At 37.9% G+C, this 19,137-nt stretch overlaps 5 protein-coding genes across 9 annotated transcripts; 2 read left to right on the top strand and 3 right to left on the bottom strand.

Annotated features, from left to right (window-relative positions):
• Positions 1–156: 156 nt before the first annotated feature.
• LOC140791362 (large ribosomal subunit protein uL29-like) lies at positions 157–2,305 on the bottom strand. Its single transcript, XM_073141897.1, has 4 exons — positions 2,163–2,305; positions 1,950–2,085; positions 1,704–1,860; positions 157–389 (listed from the first exon to the last, which is right to left on the bottom strand). Exons 1-4 carry the CDS (start codon positions 2,164–2,166, stop codon positions 315–317), a joined length of 372 nt encoding a protein of 123 aa, XP_072997998.1. The 5' UTR covers positions 2,167–2,305; the 3' UTR covers positions 157–314.
• Positions 2,306–3,329: 1,024 nt separating this feature from the next.
• LOC140790724 (probable pectate lyase 4) lies at positions 3,330–6,406 on the bottom strand. The gene is made up of 5 exons (XM_073140931.1): positions 5,987–6,406; positions 4,745–5,096; positions 3,996–4,206; positions 3,839–3,907; positions 3,330–3,705 (listed from the first exon to the last, which is right to left on the bottom strand). The coding sequence occupies exons 1-5, from the start codon at positions 6,264–6,266 to the stop codon at positions 3,481–3,483; spliced, it is 1,137 nt and encodes a 378-aa protein (XP_072997032.1). The 5' UTR covers positions 6,267–6,406; the 3' UTR covers positions 3,330–3,480.
• A 471-nt stretch (positions 6,407–6,877) lies between these two features.
• On the top strand, positions 6,878–11,162 carry LOC140790723 (ankyrin repeat-containing protein ITN1-like). Of its 2 annotated transcripts, none has more exons than XM_073140930.1 (3): positions 6,878–7,639; positions 8,740–9,149; positions 10,079–11,162. In XM_073140930.1, exons 1-3 carry the CDS (start codon positions 7,114–7,116, stop codon positions 10,910–10,912), a joined length of 1,770 nt encoding a protein of 589 aa, XP_072997031.1. In that variant the 5' UTR covers positions 6,878–7,113; the 3' UTR covers positions 10,913–11,162. The 2 variants fall into 2 exon arrangements, with proteins under 2 accessions (XP_072997031.1, XP_072997030.1); XM_073140929.1 differs by having other exon boundaries at positions 6,925–7,639; positions 8,662–9,149.
• A 355-nt stretch (positions 11,163–11,517) lies between these two features.
• LOC140790363 (uncharacterized) lies at positions 11,518–18,693 on the top strand. Of its 4 annotated transcripts, none has more exons than XR_012109388.1 (6): positions 11,518–11,772; positions 11,953–12,020; positions 12,416–12,545; positions 13,648–13,748; positions 16,789–16,944; positions 17,214–18,693. XR_012109388.1 is itself a non-coding variant. In XM_073140416.1 (6 exons), exons 1-5 carry the CDS (start codon positions 11,589–11,591, stop codon positions 13,857–13,859), a joined length of 522 nt encoding a protein of 173 aa, XP_072996517.1. In that variant the 5' UTR covers positions 11,518–11,588; the 3' UTR covers positions 13,860–13,885; positions 16,789–16,826. The 4 variants fall into 4 exon arrangements, 2 of the variants coding, with proteins under 2 accessions (XP_072996517.1, XP_072996516.1); XR_012109389.1 differs by having other exon boundaries at positions 17,218–17,353; XM_073140416.1 differs by lacking the exon at positions 17,214–18,693 and adding an exon at positions 13,821–13,885 and having other exon boundaries at positions 16,789–16,826.
• On the bottom strand, positions 17,161–18,189 carry LOC140791194 (probable membrane-associated kinase regulator 4). Its single transcript, XM_073141608.1, has one exon. It carries the CDS (start codon positions 18,187–18,189, stop codon positions 17,161–17,163), a length of 1,029 nt encoding a protein of 342 aa, XP_072997709.1.
• Positions 18,694–19,137: the final 444 nt, after the last annotated feature.

Raw genomic sequence — 19,137 nt, 5'->3', positions numbered from 1 at the left:
ATACCTATTGACATAGCGATTATGAATCCAATACATCCATACGAAAAATGTGACCCAAAGATTCTAAAGATTGCTCAATTCGCTGTACCTTCCTTTACACCAAACACAGGTGACATGACCAAATCACACATCCAAAGTTAAATTAAATGGATACCATAGCAGTAAAAATGCAATAATTTAATTAGAATTTTAGCACATCTAGCAAAACAAAATTCATGTCATCTTATCATAATCACCACTACTGGTGGACAAACCAACACATTGGAAAATGTTAACTTAGACAAACGGCTACAAGAGACCCTCATACTCCTACTCTATGCTTTAATTGCATATTTCCTCATGGGAAAGTACTTCTCCCTCTTCTTCTCTCGTTCAGTCTTCAAAGATTCCTGATTCATAAAGACAAAACAATTAGGTCGTGTCTAAAATTAAATGACCAAATACAGATTACAATCAAGCATAATTAAATAAGTGTGGAAAAAGAAGTTGCAGTTAACAGAGCTCCCTAAAAATTAGCCAAGGGGAAATTTTTTTGCAAAGTCGTTATTATGGTAAGGAGAGTTAAATACACTAATTGAAATTATCAGTTATGTATAAAAGAAAGGGCAATTTCAACAAGATGATCAACATGCTACAGAACTGCACAATGATATCTCAACATTGTGAAGCACTAGGGCACAGAGCAACAGATAAAAGAGGACATTTCTACACTCTAAATAATGGCACTACAGCATGAATCAACCTTCTTACACGAATTACCGGTTACTGTGAAATGCTGCCATGGTCTGCGTAACTGCTAGTGAAGATTATCTATTGGGATATTTAATATATGTGAAAGTTGAAACTAGAGAAATTATCCATTGTCAAAAGGAGAACATATTGATTTCCAATAATTTGAGCAGCATCTATAATTGATTGCTTCTATCAAGCATAAACTCGTTTTGTCCTGAGATCTTTTTCCATCTCTTAAACAATGCGTTTGGTCATGAATATAAAAGCATTTAAAAATCATAAGGCAAATGATGAAATCACTTATATTCCAACAAGAAAGGTAAATGAATTGAAAAGCACCATAATAAGTATCACTGTCCTCTCCGAGCAACAGACCAAGTTTTTCAGATGAATCACCCAACTTATTACTTTGATTTTCTCCAGAAGTACAAATGAATCATTGAATTAAAAATAATCACCAATGTACACCAATCCTTTCCAGACAAATTTCCTCCCCCTAAATATATGGATTTTCTTCTTCCACATTAAAAAAAATTAACTAGATGGCAGCAACATGAATTTCTAAACACTCAAATTGAGCCCAGATGGAAAGACAGGCCATAAACAAGTTCCAGAAAACACTCAGCTAAGATGTAGTGTATCAACCAATAATCCTTTGTTTGCTAGTGTTTAGTTTCTGTTACTTATTGTTCCTTAACATATTCCTTTTCAAGTATCTAGCATAGTTGATCATATCCATATGCCATTCCCAATTCAGAGCCAAGTAAATGCAGAAATTTCCACCTTCTGAAGCTATCTGGTATCATAAATGAACCGGCTTAGACTATGAACAACACACATAAAAAAAAACCTATAAACTGGCCAAACAATAGATTGCTAGCTACAGTCGTATAGACGTAATAAAAGAAACATTAGATTTTTAAACGAACAAATCATACAAGAGTAGAGAGTGATCACAGAAAAGGTCAGACCTGATGCTTGGTGAGGCGGCGGCGGATGGCACGAGTCTTCTTGGGCCTGAGATCGAGGGGCTGGAATCTCTTATTCTTGTACGCCTCTCTCAGCGCCGCCTTCTGCTTCTGCGATATCACCGTCAAAACCCTAGCGATCGATAGCCTCACCACCTTGCTACACTCCCGATCCAACAACAACAAAAACAACCTCATTAGCAGATACACTGAGATCTATATCAGATGCCCATGCAGAGATTCACTCACATCTTGGAGAGCTTGTTAGGGGCACCGCCGGTGACCTTAGCGACGCGGAGGAGCGAGAGCTCCGCCTTCAGATCTTTCAGCTGCGTAAGCAGATCCGCTTTCGTCTTCCCTCGGAGTTCGTGGACCTTGATCCTTGCTGCCATTGCAGGGAGGAAGAAAGATGAGGTGAGAAGATAGATAAAGAGAGATGAGGAGATTAGATTTTCTCTTTACCCATTGGAATGCGATTCTAGCGAGCGAAATTGAGCAGAAGACCGAGTCGGCGATTTGGGGAAGTAAAAGAAGAGGAAACAAGGCAGGTGACCTTTATAAACCCTAGCTTCTCTCCCGAAACCCTAATAAGTTCTTCTGGGAGTTTTGCATTCCACGCCCTGTATTATATATTTATTTAGATTTACACCCTATCCTTCAATTATTTTTAACCCCCCCCCCCCCTATAAATCACCCGTATGATTCTCATTGGTTTTTTTATTTACAAAAACCACCCCAAATCCCATGTTTTAATGGAAATATCAAGGGTCAAATTAAAAATGATGGAAAAAGGCTGTAAAAATGGAATAAACACATAATAACAGGAGTAAAATTAAAAACATCTTTTATTTCATATCGATGACAACTGGTCATGTTAAACGAGTTCGAGTTAAGTCTAACGCGAATATGACTTGATTATTTAACAGATAACACGATACAATTTGTATAATCTATTTATTACATAGGTCATATTAGCACGATACAATAAGATAACAATATATAAATAGTACGATAATATTAATTTTATATAAAAATTAATATATATAAAAATAGTATAATATACAAAACAAAATAGGCTCTATACAACATAAAAATAACAATTCTAATAATTCACCGTAGTACAAATACATACAACATAGTTTTAAAACAATAACAATATAGTCTCAAACTCTTATAAACAAAACGATTCATTATAATAAATATATAAAGAGTATTGAAAAATATAGTGATAACTCCATTCATGGGCTTGGACCTTGTCTTAATTTTGTGGTTACGTTTAATATTGGGCTTTACATGGCTTGACCCAGCAGATCAACATAAAAAGAGAAAAGAAAATTTCGATCTTTTTTTCTCTAGCGATTTAATGGATAAACTGCATGATTTTAATTTTGCAATAAAAGTTGTTTAAAGTTTGACTTTAAGAGGTAACTTAGAATGCTAACAAATGCCCGACAAGTAGAGAGCATTATATAGAGTTTTCTTGTAAAATTTAGAAGACTACGTCAAACAGCATTATATGGAGTTTATTGTATGCAGACACTCCCACTAATAAGAGTATAGTGTATAATAGATTTTGTTAATCATAAAATAAACATAGAAGAAGAAAAAAAATGCAGACAACAACAAAGCCTGGAACAAATGTAGCTTTCCAATGTATTTATTTCACAAGGGAAGAGGCGCAAGCACTCAAATGGATAGTAGGAATGCCTAGAAGTTGAGGGTCATATGAAACTGCATGGACTAAAATTAGCTTATGTCTACAAAATATCTTCCCGAGTATTCAACAATCAGGTGGCCGCGACAAGGGCTGCCATCCTGCAGAGAGCTGAATAACTTCTTTGAGCGCTGCTGATGCGGGTTCGATTGTCCATCCTTGGTAGTGCTCTTCGGCCTTGAAGACGTGGTCGACACCACCACCATCTATTAAACATGGCTGGGCACCATTCAGGAACAAGTCGCCTTCGGACCTTATCCATCCTGCTGTTACCTCTTCTCTATCTGCTGCCTGCTCCAACATCACCGCAATTGCAACAAGTAATTCTTAGTATCTACTATATGGGTGTCGTAATGCTCAATTTCTTAATTAAGGATCTTATGTGACTTGTATAACACAAATCGTGAGTTAATCTAACAAGTACCTTCTCGGGCATGTATTTGAAAACCACCTTTTTCTGCCCTGCTTCATATATATTGCATTGAGAGAGAATCTGAAACAGAATACACACAATACAATTTCAGAACTTCTTTAAGATTTTATAACAAAGAGATTCGTATCTTCTTTAAGTTAAAAAGAACCTGTGCTTCCACACTGGCACAAACAGCATATATGCCCCAATTTCTTGTGTAATTATTGTAGAGGTGAACTTTGCCAAATCGAAGCCGAGGATGGCGCTGTCGTGTTCCGTCAAAAAAACAGTGATGAATAGTCACCCTTATACATCTATCACCAATGTGGCTGCTATCTGCTCCAATCAGCATTGTTTTGTCATGCATTAAGAAGTGACACCTGTCCAGGAAAAAAATTGTGACTGAATATTACTCCATGACTAAAGACATATCGGAAAAATGCTCAAGCATGAGAAAAATAAAACATTATATACTAGGTGAAGTTAGATAACAATTGCCCTAAAGTTCTGTCCATGAAGTAATTATGTTGATCACCACATTCAAGTTGTTTACTGGATGAAGTTAGCACGATGAGGTTAATCCAGGAAAAGCTATATAGTGAAAAATCTATAGCTTCTATCAAAAGTGTCAGGGGATGGACATAAAAAGTGATTTTAACCTAGCCAATTTACAAGTGTGTGTTATATCACCTATAAAAGCCTAAATATTAGATAATACTTTTTCTATCCATTATGGGTTATACAAAATTCCGTTCAACAGAACATGGATGATTCTTACTAAATATTAATCAAACTAGGGCAACAAATAAACCTGACCTTTGTGTTGTACTTCCCCAATCATTAACACACACAAGCATATAATATAGAAATTTACTGGATCAATATGAATTTCCACAGATCTCCAATTAGGATCCTTACCTTGAGACAGTGATATCAGTACTTTCTCGGGTGATATCAATTAGTCCATCATCATAATCACGCAGACTGCAACGGTCTATCCATATATGCCTAGACTTGGGCTTTATTTGAATACCATCGACATCGTGTCCTCTACCACCTTCAAATTCCAAGTTGCATATAATGATATGTTCACACTCTCTCAATTGTAAACCTTTACCTGTCAATTTAATTCTCTGTCCCCGACCATCTATAGTCTTATACGATGATACCCTCAAGTATGATGAGAGATGGATGGTTCCTGAAACTTCAAAGACAATCCAAAGCGGTTCCTTTTTGCGACATCCCTCACGGAGTGAGCCACATCCATCATCTATTTAGAAATAAATCAGTTTATTTATTAAAGCAGAGCAAGAGAGGTGACAAAAGTCAGGAAAAGGGGAAGAAACAAATTGACAAGCCAGCTAACTCAGCTTTACCCAGCTATGGAAATTATTAGAATAATTGTGTATATATTTATAAGAACATTTCACAAACTTCTTCTGCAGTGCTATGTTATAGCTCATAGCCTCATACTATTAGTGAATATTTACAACAGAGATCACTAACATCTATGAGTTATTTCGGCTATTGAAGTTATCATAGTAATATTTTACTTTTTCTTTGCTATCTAGAATGAGCAAATGATGACAAAACTGTGGATGGTATAATCCATGATACACAAAAGTTTGCCATTAAGTTCTATCAGTATATTATATCATAATAGAAATATCTCAAGCAAGGCCACCATAATTCTCTATGAGAAGTTGAATTTGATGGCTTAATTAGTACACTGAATGAAGGCAGAACTAAATTAGACATAAATGTAAGAAATCATATTGCAATAAACTAATACATCATGAAGGCATGAATCCCTTGATAAAATCTATATTGAACTATAAGAGAACATCACTATGAACAAAGAGCCCAATAGTACATTTTGTCCTCAATCAGTATAAGTCCATTCAGTCTCTTTCATTTGGATTAAAAAGATTAGGGCAGATCTCATAAAAGAATCATTTTTTATAACTAAAACCAAAAAAAAAAAAAAACTGCTAAATTTGAGCCATTCCAACAGCTTCTAATATTCCTTTCCCCATCCACTCTTTCCAAAAGTATAAAGCAAATCCAATCAACACTAAAAACTTTGAGATCCAATACAGCGAAGGATTCAGACCACAGCAAATCCTACCCCTAACCCGATCGATTGGAAGAATCCATTACCCGCGAGTGTAGTAACGTGATACACGGATCCGTGGAGCCCACCAACAGCGTGTCGGCCGAACCCCTCAGCTTTGCCGGCGACGGCACGCAACGTCACGTCCACGTGGGCGTAAGGCAGCACCGCCATCTCCGACCTCGCCTCCGGTAACCCCACGCCGTCCCCGCCGTTATAGGAGATTATTTGATCCGGAAATGTAGGAATTGGGGGATTAGCGTAACCGTAGGAGGGATTCCGATCCTCTTGCGCTTTCAATCGGATCCACGAGAAGCAACCTCCCATTCGACCAATAAGCGGTAAAAAAAGATGGAAGAGGAGGCAAGAGACCGGAGAATTCGCCGGGGAGTGAATCCACAATATTTGTTAGAGAAAAATTGCATTTTTAACCCTATGGCTCAATTTTATGGTTTGGCCCCTGCTTTAGGCACTATTGAAACATAGGGTTTGTATGTATACTTTTTAAGATTCTCATTAACTCGTTAGAATTAATTAATCAATATTTTGTGTAGAGAATTAGTTTCATATAACCTTTTCTTATATGCATTTATGGGATTGGGTTTTATTGGTGTATTTGAAAGCGTATATAAGATAATAGTTTACTTCAGGGACAACAAAGAACCTAGCCATACGATATGGCATTACCAAATCTCCCATATGTTTTTGGAGAAATTAATTAATTAGCTTGATATACTTGAGATGGTGGCCAATGCAGTAATTTTTCCCTTAAAACAAATAATATTTTTATCCTTTGTTCTATCAAATTAGTTAGTTAAGTTAAGAATTTATTTATTTATTTATAAAATTATTTATTTAATTTGAAAAATAACAAGCAAATAAGAGATTTGTAAGGGTATATACACCCAAAAAAATGAAAAAGAAAAAAAAAATCCCTTATGGTAATTAATGGCTACTAAAGTGTTAGCACAAAGTCTAAACACTTGAAGATTTTAGTCCACTCTTAGCCTTTCCCTTTTCCGGCTTCGTTGCCCATAGCCATGGCGGAGCCTTCACCTCATAGCGGAATTTGGCGTTGATGTATCGTGACGTCGAGGAAGGTAACTCATTTGCCATCCCAATTGGCTAAAACTATCGCTTTAATCTCATCTAGGGAGGAGATAGGAACCTAGAGATGGAATCGACTAGCCCTAGATATCCATCTCCATCCCCGTCACCGTCGCCGGCGCCGGTTCTTGTGCTGTCGAACTCGGGGAAGGGGATGGACCAGGGATCACCATCGCCGTCCCCGTCGCCGTCGGCGGCGGCGCCTGTGCTGGTTCTGTCGAACTCCGGGAAGAGTATAGACCAGGCGGGGAGGAAGAAGTATGTGAAACAAGTGACGGGCCGGCACAACGACACGGAGCTCCACCTCGCGGCGAAGCGCGGGGATCTGGCGGCGGTGAAGCAGATCGTTAGTGAGATCGGCGCCCAGATGTCGGGGACGAGAGATGAGTTCGACGCCGAGGTAGCGGAGATCAGGGCGGCGGTAGTCAACGAAGTCAACGAGGTGGAGGAAACGGCGCTGCTTATCGCGGCGGAGAAGGGGTTTCTTGACATAGTTGTCGAGCTGCTCAGGTACTCCGATCGGGAGAGTTTGACGAGGAAGAACAGGTCGGGTTTTGATGCTTTCCATTTGGCTGCTCGGGAAGGACACCGAGGTGAGAAAGGATCCAACTGCTTAATCGCAATCTTGTGTAAAATTACTTTACTTTTTCACTGTATATTTTAGTTATTAACCCTGGAGTATATCGTATCTCTTTTACCCTTTTCATTTCAACACATGAGTAATTCTTATTGGATCTTAGATGAGCTAACAACAGTGGAATTGGAGTTGAGTGTGATGTTAAACTTTGTTAAAGATGCTAGTATTTGTCTTAGTTTCATCATCTTTAAAGCTCTTGAATGTCCTGGTTAATCAAGGATTTATTTCTCTTTATGGGTGGTAATTATAGACATCTCACTTCGGTTTCTAGTTTCTTTGGCCTCTGGGATGCAAGGGGCAAGCCTTACCATCACAACCAAGTGATGCCCTCAATTTAGCTGATCTAATTTAATAGCTGATTTTATGGTAAAATAGTAAGTCAATTTTAGTCGAAGGCACATATTGTAATGGTTTTGCAATGCTGAATCCTATTTTGTGTTCGAGTTGGTGTTGATATGTGCTGCTTATCTATTATAATTCCCGTCATCCATCTATTATAAATTATCTGTCAGTAACATTTGATAGCTTAATGTGGTTAGCACATTAACCTGGTCTCTGGGTTGTAATTATGTGGGAATAAAGGTCAAGTAGTTTTCTCATGTATGGCAAGCCTACATGTTTTAGGTCATCCACTATCCAGATAGATAATCCTATAAATTTAATTCCTGGAGACCTGATTTCTTGCCCTTTTTTTTTTTTAAAATCAAAATTCTCAATAGGCACAAAATTTACATAATCATTTTTATCTAAATAATGCAAGCATAGACATAAGTCTATATATTTATATTAATCACAATCTCCGGTGCATACTTGATGTTTATATGCATATATATATATATATATATATGTTTGTGTGTGTGTGTGTGTTATGTATGTGTACTTGTGTAGCTAAAGATATAACTGTTAGGCAGATTTTGACATTATAAGAACTAGTATTTATGCTTCATCTTAATTTTAGTTATCCTGTTGCAAATGCAGAGGCACACCACCTACCACCTCTCATTCCATACACATATTTTGGCATACTTAGAGCTGTCACTAACTACTTGTATACAGCAATCGTCCAGGTACTCTTGGACCGAGATCCAACCCTTAGCAAAACATTTGGTCCATCAAATGTTACTCCTCTTATATCTGCTGTGACAAGAGGTCATATTGAAGTAGTGAATCTGTTGCTGGAGAAAGATTCTGATTCAATTGAACTATCAAAAGCTAACGGGAAAAATGCTCTTCATTTTGCTGCCCGCCAAGGACACGTAGAAATCGTAAGAGCTCTTCTCACAAAGGATCCACAACTCGCCCGAAAAACTGATAAGAAAGGGCAAACCGCTTTGCACATGGCTGTGAAAGGAAAAGATTCTGGAGTTGTTAAGGCCCTTGTGGATGCTGATCCAGCTATAGTGATGCTACCAGACAGAGCTGGCAGCACAGCATTACATGTAGCAACAAGGAAAAGGCGAGCAGAGGTATTCAATAGTGGTTGGATTATTGTGTTAAGCTTGATTTTAGTGCACAGTAGAATTTAACCTTAATGTCATCAAAATATTAAGTTTTGATCCACGTTACTCTGACTGAGCTATAATGTTTGTTTTTATTTAATCAATTTAAACTTCCAAATGCATTAACTGTAAGAATTTTTTTCCTGAAATGAAGTAGTGCACACTTTTATGGCATCACCTTTTCTGCTGTCTTAACCCATGTAAGAACCAGGTTTACTTTCTCCACTCTTGCTGTTTTCGGCCATGCTGCAATTTCTTGTATGGCATTTTGAAACAATATTACAGCCACTTTTCCTCATTTTCTGATTTACTGTTGTCTTCTGATCCTCTTGTGGTATTCATGTTCATACTCTTGCTAAGTCTATAATTCTCCTTCAGCTTCTAGTTCTGCTTTGACAATTTTAGCCTCTAGAACAATAGTTAATGCTCTTGGCATGCTATGCAACTCTATTTAGATTGATTCAACCATTGTTCATCATCTCATCCCATACTTTTTCTTCCTTGATAAGGATGACCTCCAACATTCTACCCTTTTGACAGTTCTGATTATGTTCTGATAAGCTTATGGTACATGTAAGGGATTATTATCTTCCTTCTAGGTTGACCTATTCAGATCATTGGATACAGATCTTTCTGGCGACAGGAAAATATTGTTTTAGTTTGGTCTGACAGAAAGATCTTGCCTTTCCCCATGGAAAAGGCAGAAGAGAAGGAATTCATTTTATTGTGTAGTTTCTTTTGCACTTTGTGTAATATCAGTGAAACTTGAACCTATTGTATTATTTAATGTCATCAGGTTGAGTAGTTCTTCTTTCTTCAATGTAGTGACAAATAAAAAAATAGTAATGAAAGATTTGCTTCTGTCTTCGTATTCAAATTCTTGTCTCTACTTGCAGATTGTAAATGTGCTTCTCCTCCTTCCAGATACACATGTGAATGCATTGACAAGAGATCATAAAACAGCTTTTGACATTGCGGAAGGCCTTCCTCTTTCAGAAGAGTCAGCTGACATCAAGGAGTACTTGTCTCATCATGGAGCAGTCAGGGCCAATGATTTGAATCAGCCTCGAGATGAGCTGCGGAAGACTGTTTCTGAGATTAAAAACGATGTACATACACAGCTGGAACAAACCAGGAAAACCAATAAAAATGTCCACGGAATTGCCAAGGAGCTCAGGAAGCTCCACAGGGAAGGCATCAACAATGCGACTAATTCTGTTACTGTGGTAGCAGTGCTCTTTGCCACAGTCGCTTTTGCTGCAATATTTACAGTGCCTGGGGGAAATGACCACCATGGAGTAGCAGTAGCTCTCAAAACTGCTTCATTCAGAATATTTTTCATCTTCAATGCTGTTGCATTGTTCACATCCTTGGCAGTGGTGGTGGTTCAAATTACAGTAGTCAGGGGTGAAACAAAAGCAGAGAGGCAGGTCGTGGGGGTCATTAACAAACTCATGTGGTTGGCCTCTGCGTGCACTACAGTCGCATTCATCTCCTCCTCTTATATTGTGGTCGGTCAACACCATAAGTGGGCAGCGCTGCTGGTGACTTTAATAGGGGGAGTGATAATGGCCGTAGTTTTGGGGACCATGACTTACTATGTGGTGAAGTCAAAGCGCACTCGTTCTATAAGGAAGAGGGAGAAATCATCAAGGAGGAGTGGCTCGAGCTCATGGAATCATAATTCCGAGTTCTCTGATTCAGAGATCGACAGGATTTATGCCATTTGAAGCGATTTTGCAACTATATATAACTTGCTCTCATCTATCTTTGGCTGGGGTTACTGCAGGAAGCCTACTATTTAATGCTTCGCGATATCTGTATCTGTATGTATATATACAACATTTGACGCAAGCAACTGAGTCATTTAGGTTGCTGTATATGATCAAGCTCAATAATCCATTATGAACTGCGATTATCAGCACTCTATAACAGTCTCTTATTATATATCATGATATCCGAGGATTTATTGTTGCTCAACTTTTGCTGTTTGTTCTTGATCTTGATTTGTTTATTGCATGATTTAGCAGAAAAGCAAATCCAGGAGCTGGTCTGTGTTATATACAAGAATCTACTATCTTACTTACTCTGGATCGATGCTTATTCTCGGATAATAGGCTTTTGTTCTGTTTTATCTCCCCGTCGTCACTTGGCAGCCTGTCATTGGCTATTAATTTTACTGTTTAGTTGCGGTCTGATCTACCAAGTAATCAGTTGCAGCTAATTCCCGCAACCGGGTTTGCAGACGATCTATCCTCCGTCACGTGCATCGCTCGTGCAGATCATGTAGCTAACTGTAAAATAGAGATAGATTCAAAAAAAAAAAACTGTAAAATAGAGTTATATCCGACGGGCGTCTCGAAATTTTCTGCCGTCGCTCGAGAGTGGAAGAAGGGTCGGGAGGCGATGGTGTTGGTCCACGTTAAGGCCGACGGAGAGGGCGAGAAACAGCAGTTCCTGTACGAGTGCGCTAGCTCTTCGACCATCGACGAGATCGCCGACTCCATCGTCGAGATATCTCGTCTCCAGTCCAAGATCCAATCCCTCTCCTTCCTCCTAAGATCTCAATTACTCACAGACGCTTTCAAAGGTACTGCGCGCGCGCGCGACCTAATCAAATGCTTCAAATACGCTAAAGAAGCATCCGGTGTTTCTTCTTGGATTGGAGACGAGAGATCTCGACGATGCTTCTTGATTTTATAAGTGTATTGAAATTATTGCTATTTGGGGAAAAATGATTAAGAAATGCTTTTTTTTTTCTCATGTCTAGAGAAGTGTCCGAACGTGGCGCTTTCACTTGAGAGAGCTCTATCAGAAGCGGAAGCATATGCATCAAAGGTCAGATAATCAATTAATTACGATTAATCTTGTGCTATCTTAACGTAATATCTACTGTTTGAATAGCTAGATGTTTCATGGTTTTGGTTATTAAATTAAGAGAGAGAGAGAGAGAGAGAGAGAGAGAGAGAGAGAGAGAGAGAGAGAGAGAGAGAGGAAACTTTACACTAATCACGAGAGAACTAAATTGCTTGCCATTGGCCATCCATAGCCTGCTTATTTATAACAGAAGTCAATGCAAAATAAAAGGCAACTAACTAATCAGTTAGCTTTGAAGCCACGCCCTGCTCTTCATGCGGAATACCTGCTTCATATCGCCGACTGCTAATTACATGGGCGATGGCTATTCTTGAATTCTTGAATCCTATCAGAGAGAGCATTTGAATCTTTTTCAGGAGCAGGTGCTGCATAACCGGTTCTTGTCAGCTCGTGCTCTTAGAGAACATATAAAGAACATTGATAAAGATGTGAGTTTTGCTCAACAACAGAGACAGGCTGCAGAATTGGATCCTCGACTCTTTTCTGGTACCATTTCTCGTTTTATAATTTGCAATCTGAGAATCTTGTTGAATTCTGAGAGTAACTTAAAGAATCATTTTTTTATTTAGTAATTTCATATTTATGAGGTACTCATAAACACCAAGTGCTTGCGATTAGTAATTATTATGTGACTGGGAGTTGGATAGAATTTTTTGCGAGTAATATACAGGTAACCATTTTCATCAAGATTTAGTGAATATTAGTAATTTAAATGGTCATATGTGGGAGTATTTATTTTACTTTGCACCCATTTTGTGCAGAGAAATGAATGTTATATATGAGTTTATTTGTGTCAATAGAAATGATGAACTGGTGGTTCTTCTATATAGCAGTATTCAAATTTATCTGAAGATATACATACTAATAAAGATTCTGTGGAGGCTAGCAAGGTTTTGATATGTAGAATATCTCGGATCTGTCTATGTATTGTAATTGAACTTTGCACAAAATTTCATTACACAGTTAAAATTTGTTGATAGTATTGATTTTATATGGACGCACTCATCTAATACAATCTTGCGTGAGTTTGACTTGTTAGGCTTGACATGAAAACATATACGATATCAATTATAATATTGATTAGTGCAAATAGCATTCATGAATATATTACTTACCAATTTAATGCAAAGCAACCCACTGCTACATCCATGATCTAATCTTCAATTAGTTCATGCCATAGCATTATTATATGCTGCTTATTTAAGGTCATATATGTAATATGCATAGATGAGTTATTTCGAGCCAAAGCATAAGAAATCTAAGATCCATTGGGGTTTTGCTTAATAGTTAATGAGCTTCAAATCCTAGCCTGAGTTTGGATCGTTTATGGATTAACTAGATCCACGAAAATGAATCAAGTGCAAGTGGCGCATGACCCGCCTAACATTTTATCTTCTTGTCTATTATTCTTAAAAGTTGCCTTATGTTCTGAAACTGCATTATATTAAAGTGAGTTTTTTTTTTTAATTATAAGATTGTTTGCTATGTGCTAACTGATGCTAAGATATTTTCATCTGACAGGCGGTGAGAGATTCTGTATAATCTACTATTCATCAACTTGCTGATTAACAAGTTGTCCCATTTATAGGTTGTGAGTTTCATGATGATATACAACTATACTGGGCTGGAAAAGAACTTGCTAGAGGGAAAAGATTATGTGATTACATTGGTGCAAATGAAAAAACAAAGGTAACTATTCTTTATTTACAAAGTCATATATTTTCAAGGAACTCTTGCATGACTTTCTCCTGCTGATGGCAGATTATCATCAGACTGAAGTCAGCTTCTAAAGAACCATGAGCTTTCTTCCAAGTTGGCCATAATGTGTATTTCCTTTTGTTTTCTCCTTATGTTTATACTGTTCCGACTGTTCCTTTGGTTCCTACCATTTTGTATAGGTTGTTTTCAGGATCTCAGTTATTCAAGTTACTTGCGGACTGATTCTTCTTTAAGCCCTGCTTGTTCCCTTGGCAAACATATCCCTGGAATGTAAAAGCCTGAATAATAGTCACTTGGGAGAATAATGTAATCAGTTGCCTTCAGAATCTTACAATACATGCTTGGTTTAATCTTATAACTTGAATGGCATGATCTTCGCGATTAGTAAATTTATTGTCTGAAGAATTTTGTTTCACAGTACTTCTAAGTTTCAACAATATAATTTGTGATAAATATTCTGTTGAAGAGCGGTATGAAAAATATTGTGATATCTACTTACATGAACTAACCATTTGTTTATCCTTAGAGTAGATATATATTTCTATGAATATATGTACATACAAACATTTCATTCAATCTCACAGTTGTTCTTTGTTCTCATGAGTACTTGAGAGGAAACAGGTTGTGATCTAGTAAAAGGCATGTCTTGGGGTTATTATGCAAAAGTTGCCTGATGTTGTTACTGCAGCTGACTGTGAGCATAGCATGGATTCTACCACATGTTGCTGTGGCAACCATGTCCTCGTTGCAGCTTTTATCTTTATGCTTGTATAGTAAAACTATAAAGGCTGGGAAAGGTTAACAGAGATTGGATGCAATTCAATATGCTTTTCTTTTGCCTTTTAACCTCTAAAATGCGCACTCACTCTCAGGAGCATATATAACAATAAAGTATTGTCAGAAAAGGTTATCATGAAAAAGATTGCCTGCTTATGTATGCAAAAGTAAAAGATAAGTAGCTCCTGCATTTCTCTTAATGTCCTCTTGCTGCTTTCCCAACATTTCTTGCACAAGCTACTCAATCATGTTGTTTACTTCTTTATGTTGAAGTAGATAATTCTATGAGAATGATAGGTGATGCTATCAACCATAGACCATAGTGATACTGTTTGAAGAAAAGTTGATTTGTAGATCAAACTTGCATGTGCTGAACAACACTGGTGGACTTTAAAGTCACATATCTAGTTAGTTTGAGGTTTATTTGTCTGCAACTGGAGATATCTTCTATCTTATTTTATAGGGATTTTTACAAATCACACCCCATCTTTGAGGATTTGTAACCCTGACTCCTCGTTTTTTCTTATAATTCTTATTTAACACCCTGAGTTAAAATAGGTAAAATATAAGTGTGTGAATAACAAAATAGGTAAAATATACGGTGTGATTGTAAAAATCTATATTTTGTATAATGAAAGCATCATTTTGGTAGTCATCTCCACTCATGATTGTTAAGTGCAAAGTGTCAAGAAGGACCAATTGTATTCTCTAATCAGTGCAATTAGTGAGATGCCTATTTTGATTATCTACTCCAAATCTTGAAAAGCTCCTTAGTTGGCATTTGATTCCCTTTACTTGCCTTAGTCAAAAGATGCGTGCAGATTGCTTCAGATTATTGTGCATGCTGACTAGTGTTCTTCTTAACTAAATATATTGTTTGTGAAGCACTTAAATCCTTAAAGATCTAATTCTTTTCTTTTTTTTGACCAATTTTCTTCTTTTCCTTCCCTTTAACCTTAAAAATTGTGAGAATATGATCAGACAACTCCACAATTTGTTGAAGCTGAATAGGCTTCAGTGTCTGTTATTATATTCCAGAACCTGCCAAAATCTTCATTCAGGAATTAGGCCATGTTCTTTGCTGGGGGAAAAGCATCAGCAGTTGAGATTTGCTCATAATCATCTAAGATATACTTAACTAGACATAGCCTCATAAATGGAATGCCTATCATTAATTATCCCTATATTGGAGTTAGGCAATCTATGAGCTCCTACTCTTTTGACTACATTAGTACAGCCTTACCAATTGAAGTGTTTTTAGCTACATCTAACCTGCTGGAGTAATTTAGTGCTAGTTCTGACTAACTGATGCTTTGGTTTGTTCTACTGACTGACTGCTGCCATGAGGTTATCCTGGTTAGCACCTGCTGGATTGCCTCCTTTATGTCTGTCTTTTATTTGCACAATGATCCTAACACCATTGGATCAGTAAGCAATGCTGCTAAAGTGGATGCTAAGCTACATAAATGGCTCTTGGACTATGAAGTAATGCTGCAGAACATTGAATGAACAGGACCTCCAAGTGATTCTGAGGTCAGCTATGTCAAACACCCCAAAGCACTATTGGAGCTGCTAGCATGGATGTAATGAGTATTACAGAGATTGATAAAGTTAAACTCATTTGTCATAGGGATACCTTCAAAGATAATACATCAATCTCTTTTGCACAGTCAAAAGAGAGCCTCCTCTGAAGATATGGGAGAAAAACTATCTAAACTTATGCTGAGGCCTACTGATTACCTGTAGATTGTAGCTCAATTATGCAGATTGTGATTAAGCCTTAAAAAGATGGACTGCAAACGATGAATAAAGACAATTTGCTAGTTGACCAGTTGTTAGTTGCTGGAATTCATGAGGGGCATCTCTATCTGATTATGCATCAATTGAATACCCCTGGAGTGCTATGGATCTTAAGAAACTTATGAGGTTGGGGAAGGAGCATCCTCTACTAATTTTGAAGTTCTGCATTACCAACCAAAAGAATAGGAAAATCTTTTGCATTTAGTATTTTCTCTCTGTAGCAGCAGAAAAAAGATCTGCAATATCAGCAATGCCATTAAAGCTATGAAATAGGAACAGGACCAGAGTGAGGATGGGAAGGATATAGAGAGAAGGTGATAGAGAGATCAAAATAGATAATAAAAGGCTTACTTGCATATTGATGCTTTTTTCTTGTATATTCATGTGATTCGCTCCTATTAATTTATAAGTTATTGCATCTTTCTTAATGCAGATAAGGCTAGCAATTAATCATGTACAAGACAATTGAGGCCATTAGTGCAGTTCCTTTTGCAAATTTGAGGAAGCAAAATAGAAACCTTGAACAGTACTGATGCAGCCAAGCTACTCATTATGACCAGAATTTAGGCTAGAAGTCATGCAATCAAAGGTTTGTAAATGAATAATGAATACTTTTCAATATTACTGATTTGGGTAGAAATATCACTGAGCATGCATATAAAGCACACAGCAGTTTCAGCTGAACCAAAGAACATCATATCCTTTATGGATTAGGAAAACAATGAGCATCAGAACAATCATTTTATGGCTTCACAATGTTCCTATTATATTTGGCCTTTCTTCATCCTCACAAGAAGCAGAAATCCTAGGGACATAATGAATAAATGTTAACATCACTTACACTCTTTCTTGATGCAGCCAGCTGCTGAGACTTCTTGCAATATGCAATCGCTCCTTGAACTGAACTCTCCACCTCCGAATTTGCGCTACTGCTTCTCTTCAGGATTGGTTGCTGGCAAAATCCATTTGAACCTGCACTTGATGAAGACTGCGAGGATGAAGAAGAGCATGATGAGGATGTCGATGAAGATTTAGTCGTCAGACGCCACTTGATGACACCAGAGAAGGACTTCCTATGGCTCAAGTCCTCTTCCATCATCTTTTCTCTGTCAATGCTACTCTTACGAGTGGTAGTTGTAGTAGCATTGGTTTCTGTCACTATATATTTCTTCTGCTGGATTTGGCCAAATGGGTTCTTCTTTTCTGCTTTCATATTCACATTTGTGTACTGTTCGGCTCTGGGAGGCTCACATGGCTCATCTCTGAATGCTGATTTGGTGAATAGAGACTGGAGATAAGCTCGTGATGCCTTCAACTTTAAACCTAGTGAAGATTGCCTTATCAGCTTCAGCTTCTTGGACCAGGATTTCTCTGTATTCCTTGAGCATTGGTACAGGAAAGAGCCTGGATTCAGCTCTCCACTGACATAGCAAGAATTGGCAGGAGATATCTTGCAGGACTCAAATGGAGTACTTGTAGCTGTGTTGGAGCTAGTGCTGGTGGTGGTAGTGTTTGAGGTAGTAGTAATCACATTCTCATCCAACTCGTCTGTTTCCTTGCCAAAATTGGTGGTGTTGGTATTCTGCAGGAGCTTTTGAACCATTTGAAGTCTTGGTGGGATCTGCAAAGGAAGGAGCTTTCCTTTGTAGAAGAGCTCATCAGCAGGGGATGGAATGGCTTCTCTCTCTGGTTGGTTGGCAGACATTTGGAATTCAAATTCTATGGAATTTTGAGGGGAGGACACAGTGTAGCACAAGAAGGTGGTTGAGCTGAGATCCATGTCTATGTACTCTTCTTCTACTGAGCGATCATGGGAAGGAAGAGCTTTCGCCATACCGGTGTTCTATTGGCCAATCTGCTTTCAGTTTCTCTCCTCCCTTATCTCTCGCTCTTTTGAACACAAGTTGGATTGGGTTGTGGCTGTAGAGAGAGTGGTGTTGGTGTTGGGGAAAAGGAGTGGGAGGGGAAAAGGGCATCCTTTGTTTGTAATATTGCCAAGTGAGAAAGAATTATGGAGGGGTTGCCAGGAATTTTGCAAAATTGGGAAGGTATCCAAGATAACAGGTGCAGACTTATGTGGGAGGACAGCACTCTAATGGGTCCCCATCCTATTCATCTGACTACGGTTTGCTCTCTCTCTCTCTCTCTCTCTCTCTCTCTCTCTCTCTCTCTCTCTCTCTCTGATATATTACTATATTGTGGTTCAAATTAGACACTGTAGCAGATTTGTCATTTTGGCATCAGCCATTTAACTATGTTAAAATTCTTTGTTTCTCTTGTGTATTTGACTTGTTGACCACATAGCTTCACCCTGCAAGTAACTCAAATTTTGAACCGAGCTCAGCTCCCAGATACTGAAGTTCTGTCAATCCACTGTACAAAAATAACTTCTTTAAGCATAATTTTGTACAGCCATGAGCTGTCTTTATGCATACAGGCAAGTATTATATGGACCATGAAGGGCCAACCCTTGTGATGCAATCAACCGCGTGATCAAGATTGGAAGGCATAGATTATAAGCATTGCCATAGCCTGAGACAAGGTAAGCTACAACACATCGTGTACCTGCAGAGACAGCATGAGAGCTGCACTTTTGGCGTCAAGTCAGGTAATATATTTCATCAATCAATGGATTCTTTTTAGACCTGTGATTAAAGATTTTAAGGTCATTTTCCAAAGTCAACGAATTGCTTAACCCACTATTTTTCATATTAAAAAAAAGCATTTATTAGTTACTTTACCACCAGCAAACTTTTGCTCTGGAAATATCATTGCAAAGAAA

The sequence above is a fragment of the Typha latifolia genome, chromosome 6, assembly GCF_019914945.1.
Source record: "Typha latifolia isolate L0001 chromosome 6, TyphaL0001v2, whole genome shotgun sequence".
NCBI lineage: Eukaryota > Viridiplantae > Streptophyta > Magnoliopsida > Poales > Typhaceae > Typha > Typha latifolia.
This window is presented reverse-complemented; position numbering and strand designations above follow the sequence as displayed.

Coding starts and splice junctions, on each gene's coding strand:
- LOC140790723 (XM_073140929.1), top strand. CDS start 7,114: ATGGAATCGACTAGCCCTAGATATCCATCTCCATCCCCGTCACCGTCG. Junction 7,640..8,661: donor TGCTCGGGAAGGACACCGAG/GTGAGAAAGGAT, acceptor TTGCAAATGCAG/AGGCACACCACCTACCACCT. Junction 9,150..10,078: donor CAAGGAAAAGGCGAGCAGAG/GTATTCAATAGT, acceptor CTCTACTTGCAG/ATTGTAAATGTGCTTCTCCT.
- LOC140791194 (XM_073141608.1), bottom strand. CDS start 18,189: ATGGCGAAAGCTCTTCCTTCCCATGATCGCTCAGTAGAAGAAGAGTAC.
- LOC140791362 (XM_073141897.1), bottom strand. Junction 1,861..1,949: donor CCTAACAAGCTCTCCAAGAT/GTGAGTGAATCT, acceptor TCGGGAGTGTAG/CAAGGTGGTGAGGCTATCGA. Junction 390..1,703: donor GCCGCCTCACCAAGCATCAG/GTCTGACCTTTT, acceptor TTTATGAATCAG/GAATCTTTGAAGACTGAACG.
- LOC140790724 (XM_073140931.1), bottom strand. CDS start 6,266: ATGGGAGGTTGCTTCTCGTGGATCCGATTGAAAGCGCAAGAGGATCGG. Junction 3,908..3,995: donor GTGCCAGTGTGGAAGCACAG/GTTCTTTTTAAC, acceptor ATTCTGTTTCAG/ATTCTCTCTCAATGCAATAT. Junction 3,706..3,838: donor TCAAATACATGCCCGAGAAG/GTACTTGTTAGA, acceptor ATGTTGGAGCAG/GCAGCAGATAGAGAAGAGGT.
- LOC140790363 (XM_073140416.1), top strand. CDS start 11,589: ATGGTGTTGGTCCACGTTAAGGCCGACGGAGAGGGCGAGAAACAGCAG. Junction 12,021..12,415: donor CGGAAGCATATGCATCAAAG/GTCAGATAATCA, acceptor AATCTTTTTCAG/GAGCAGGTGCTGCATAACCG. Junction 13,749..13,820: donor GTGCAAATGAAAAAACAAAG/GTAACTATTCTT, acceptor TGCTGATGGCAG/ATTATCATCAGACTGAAGTC.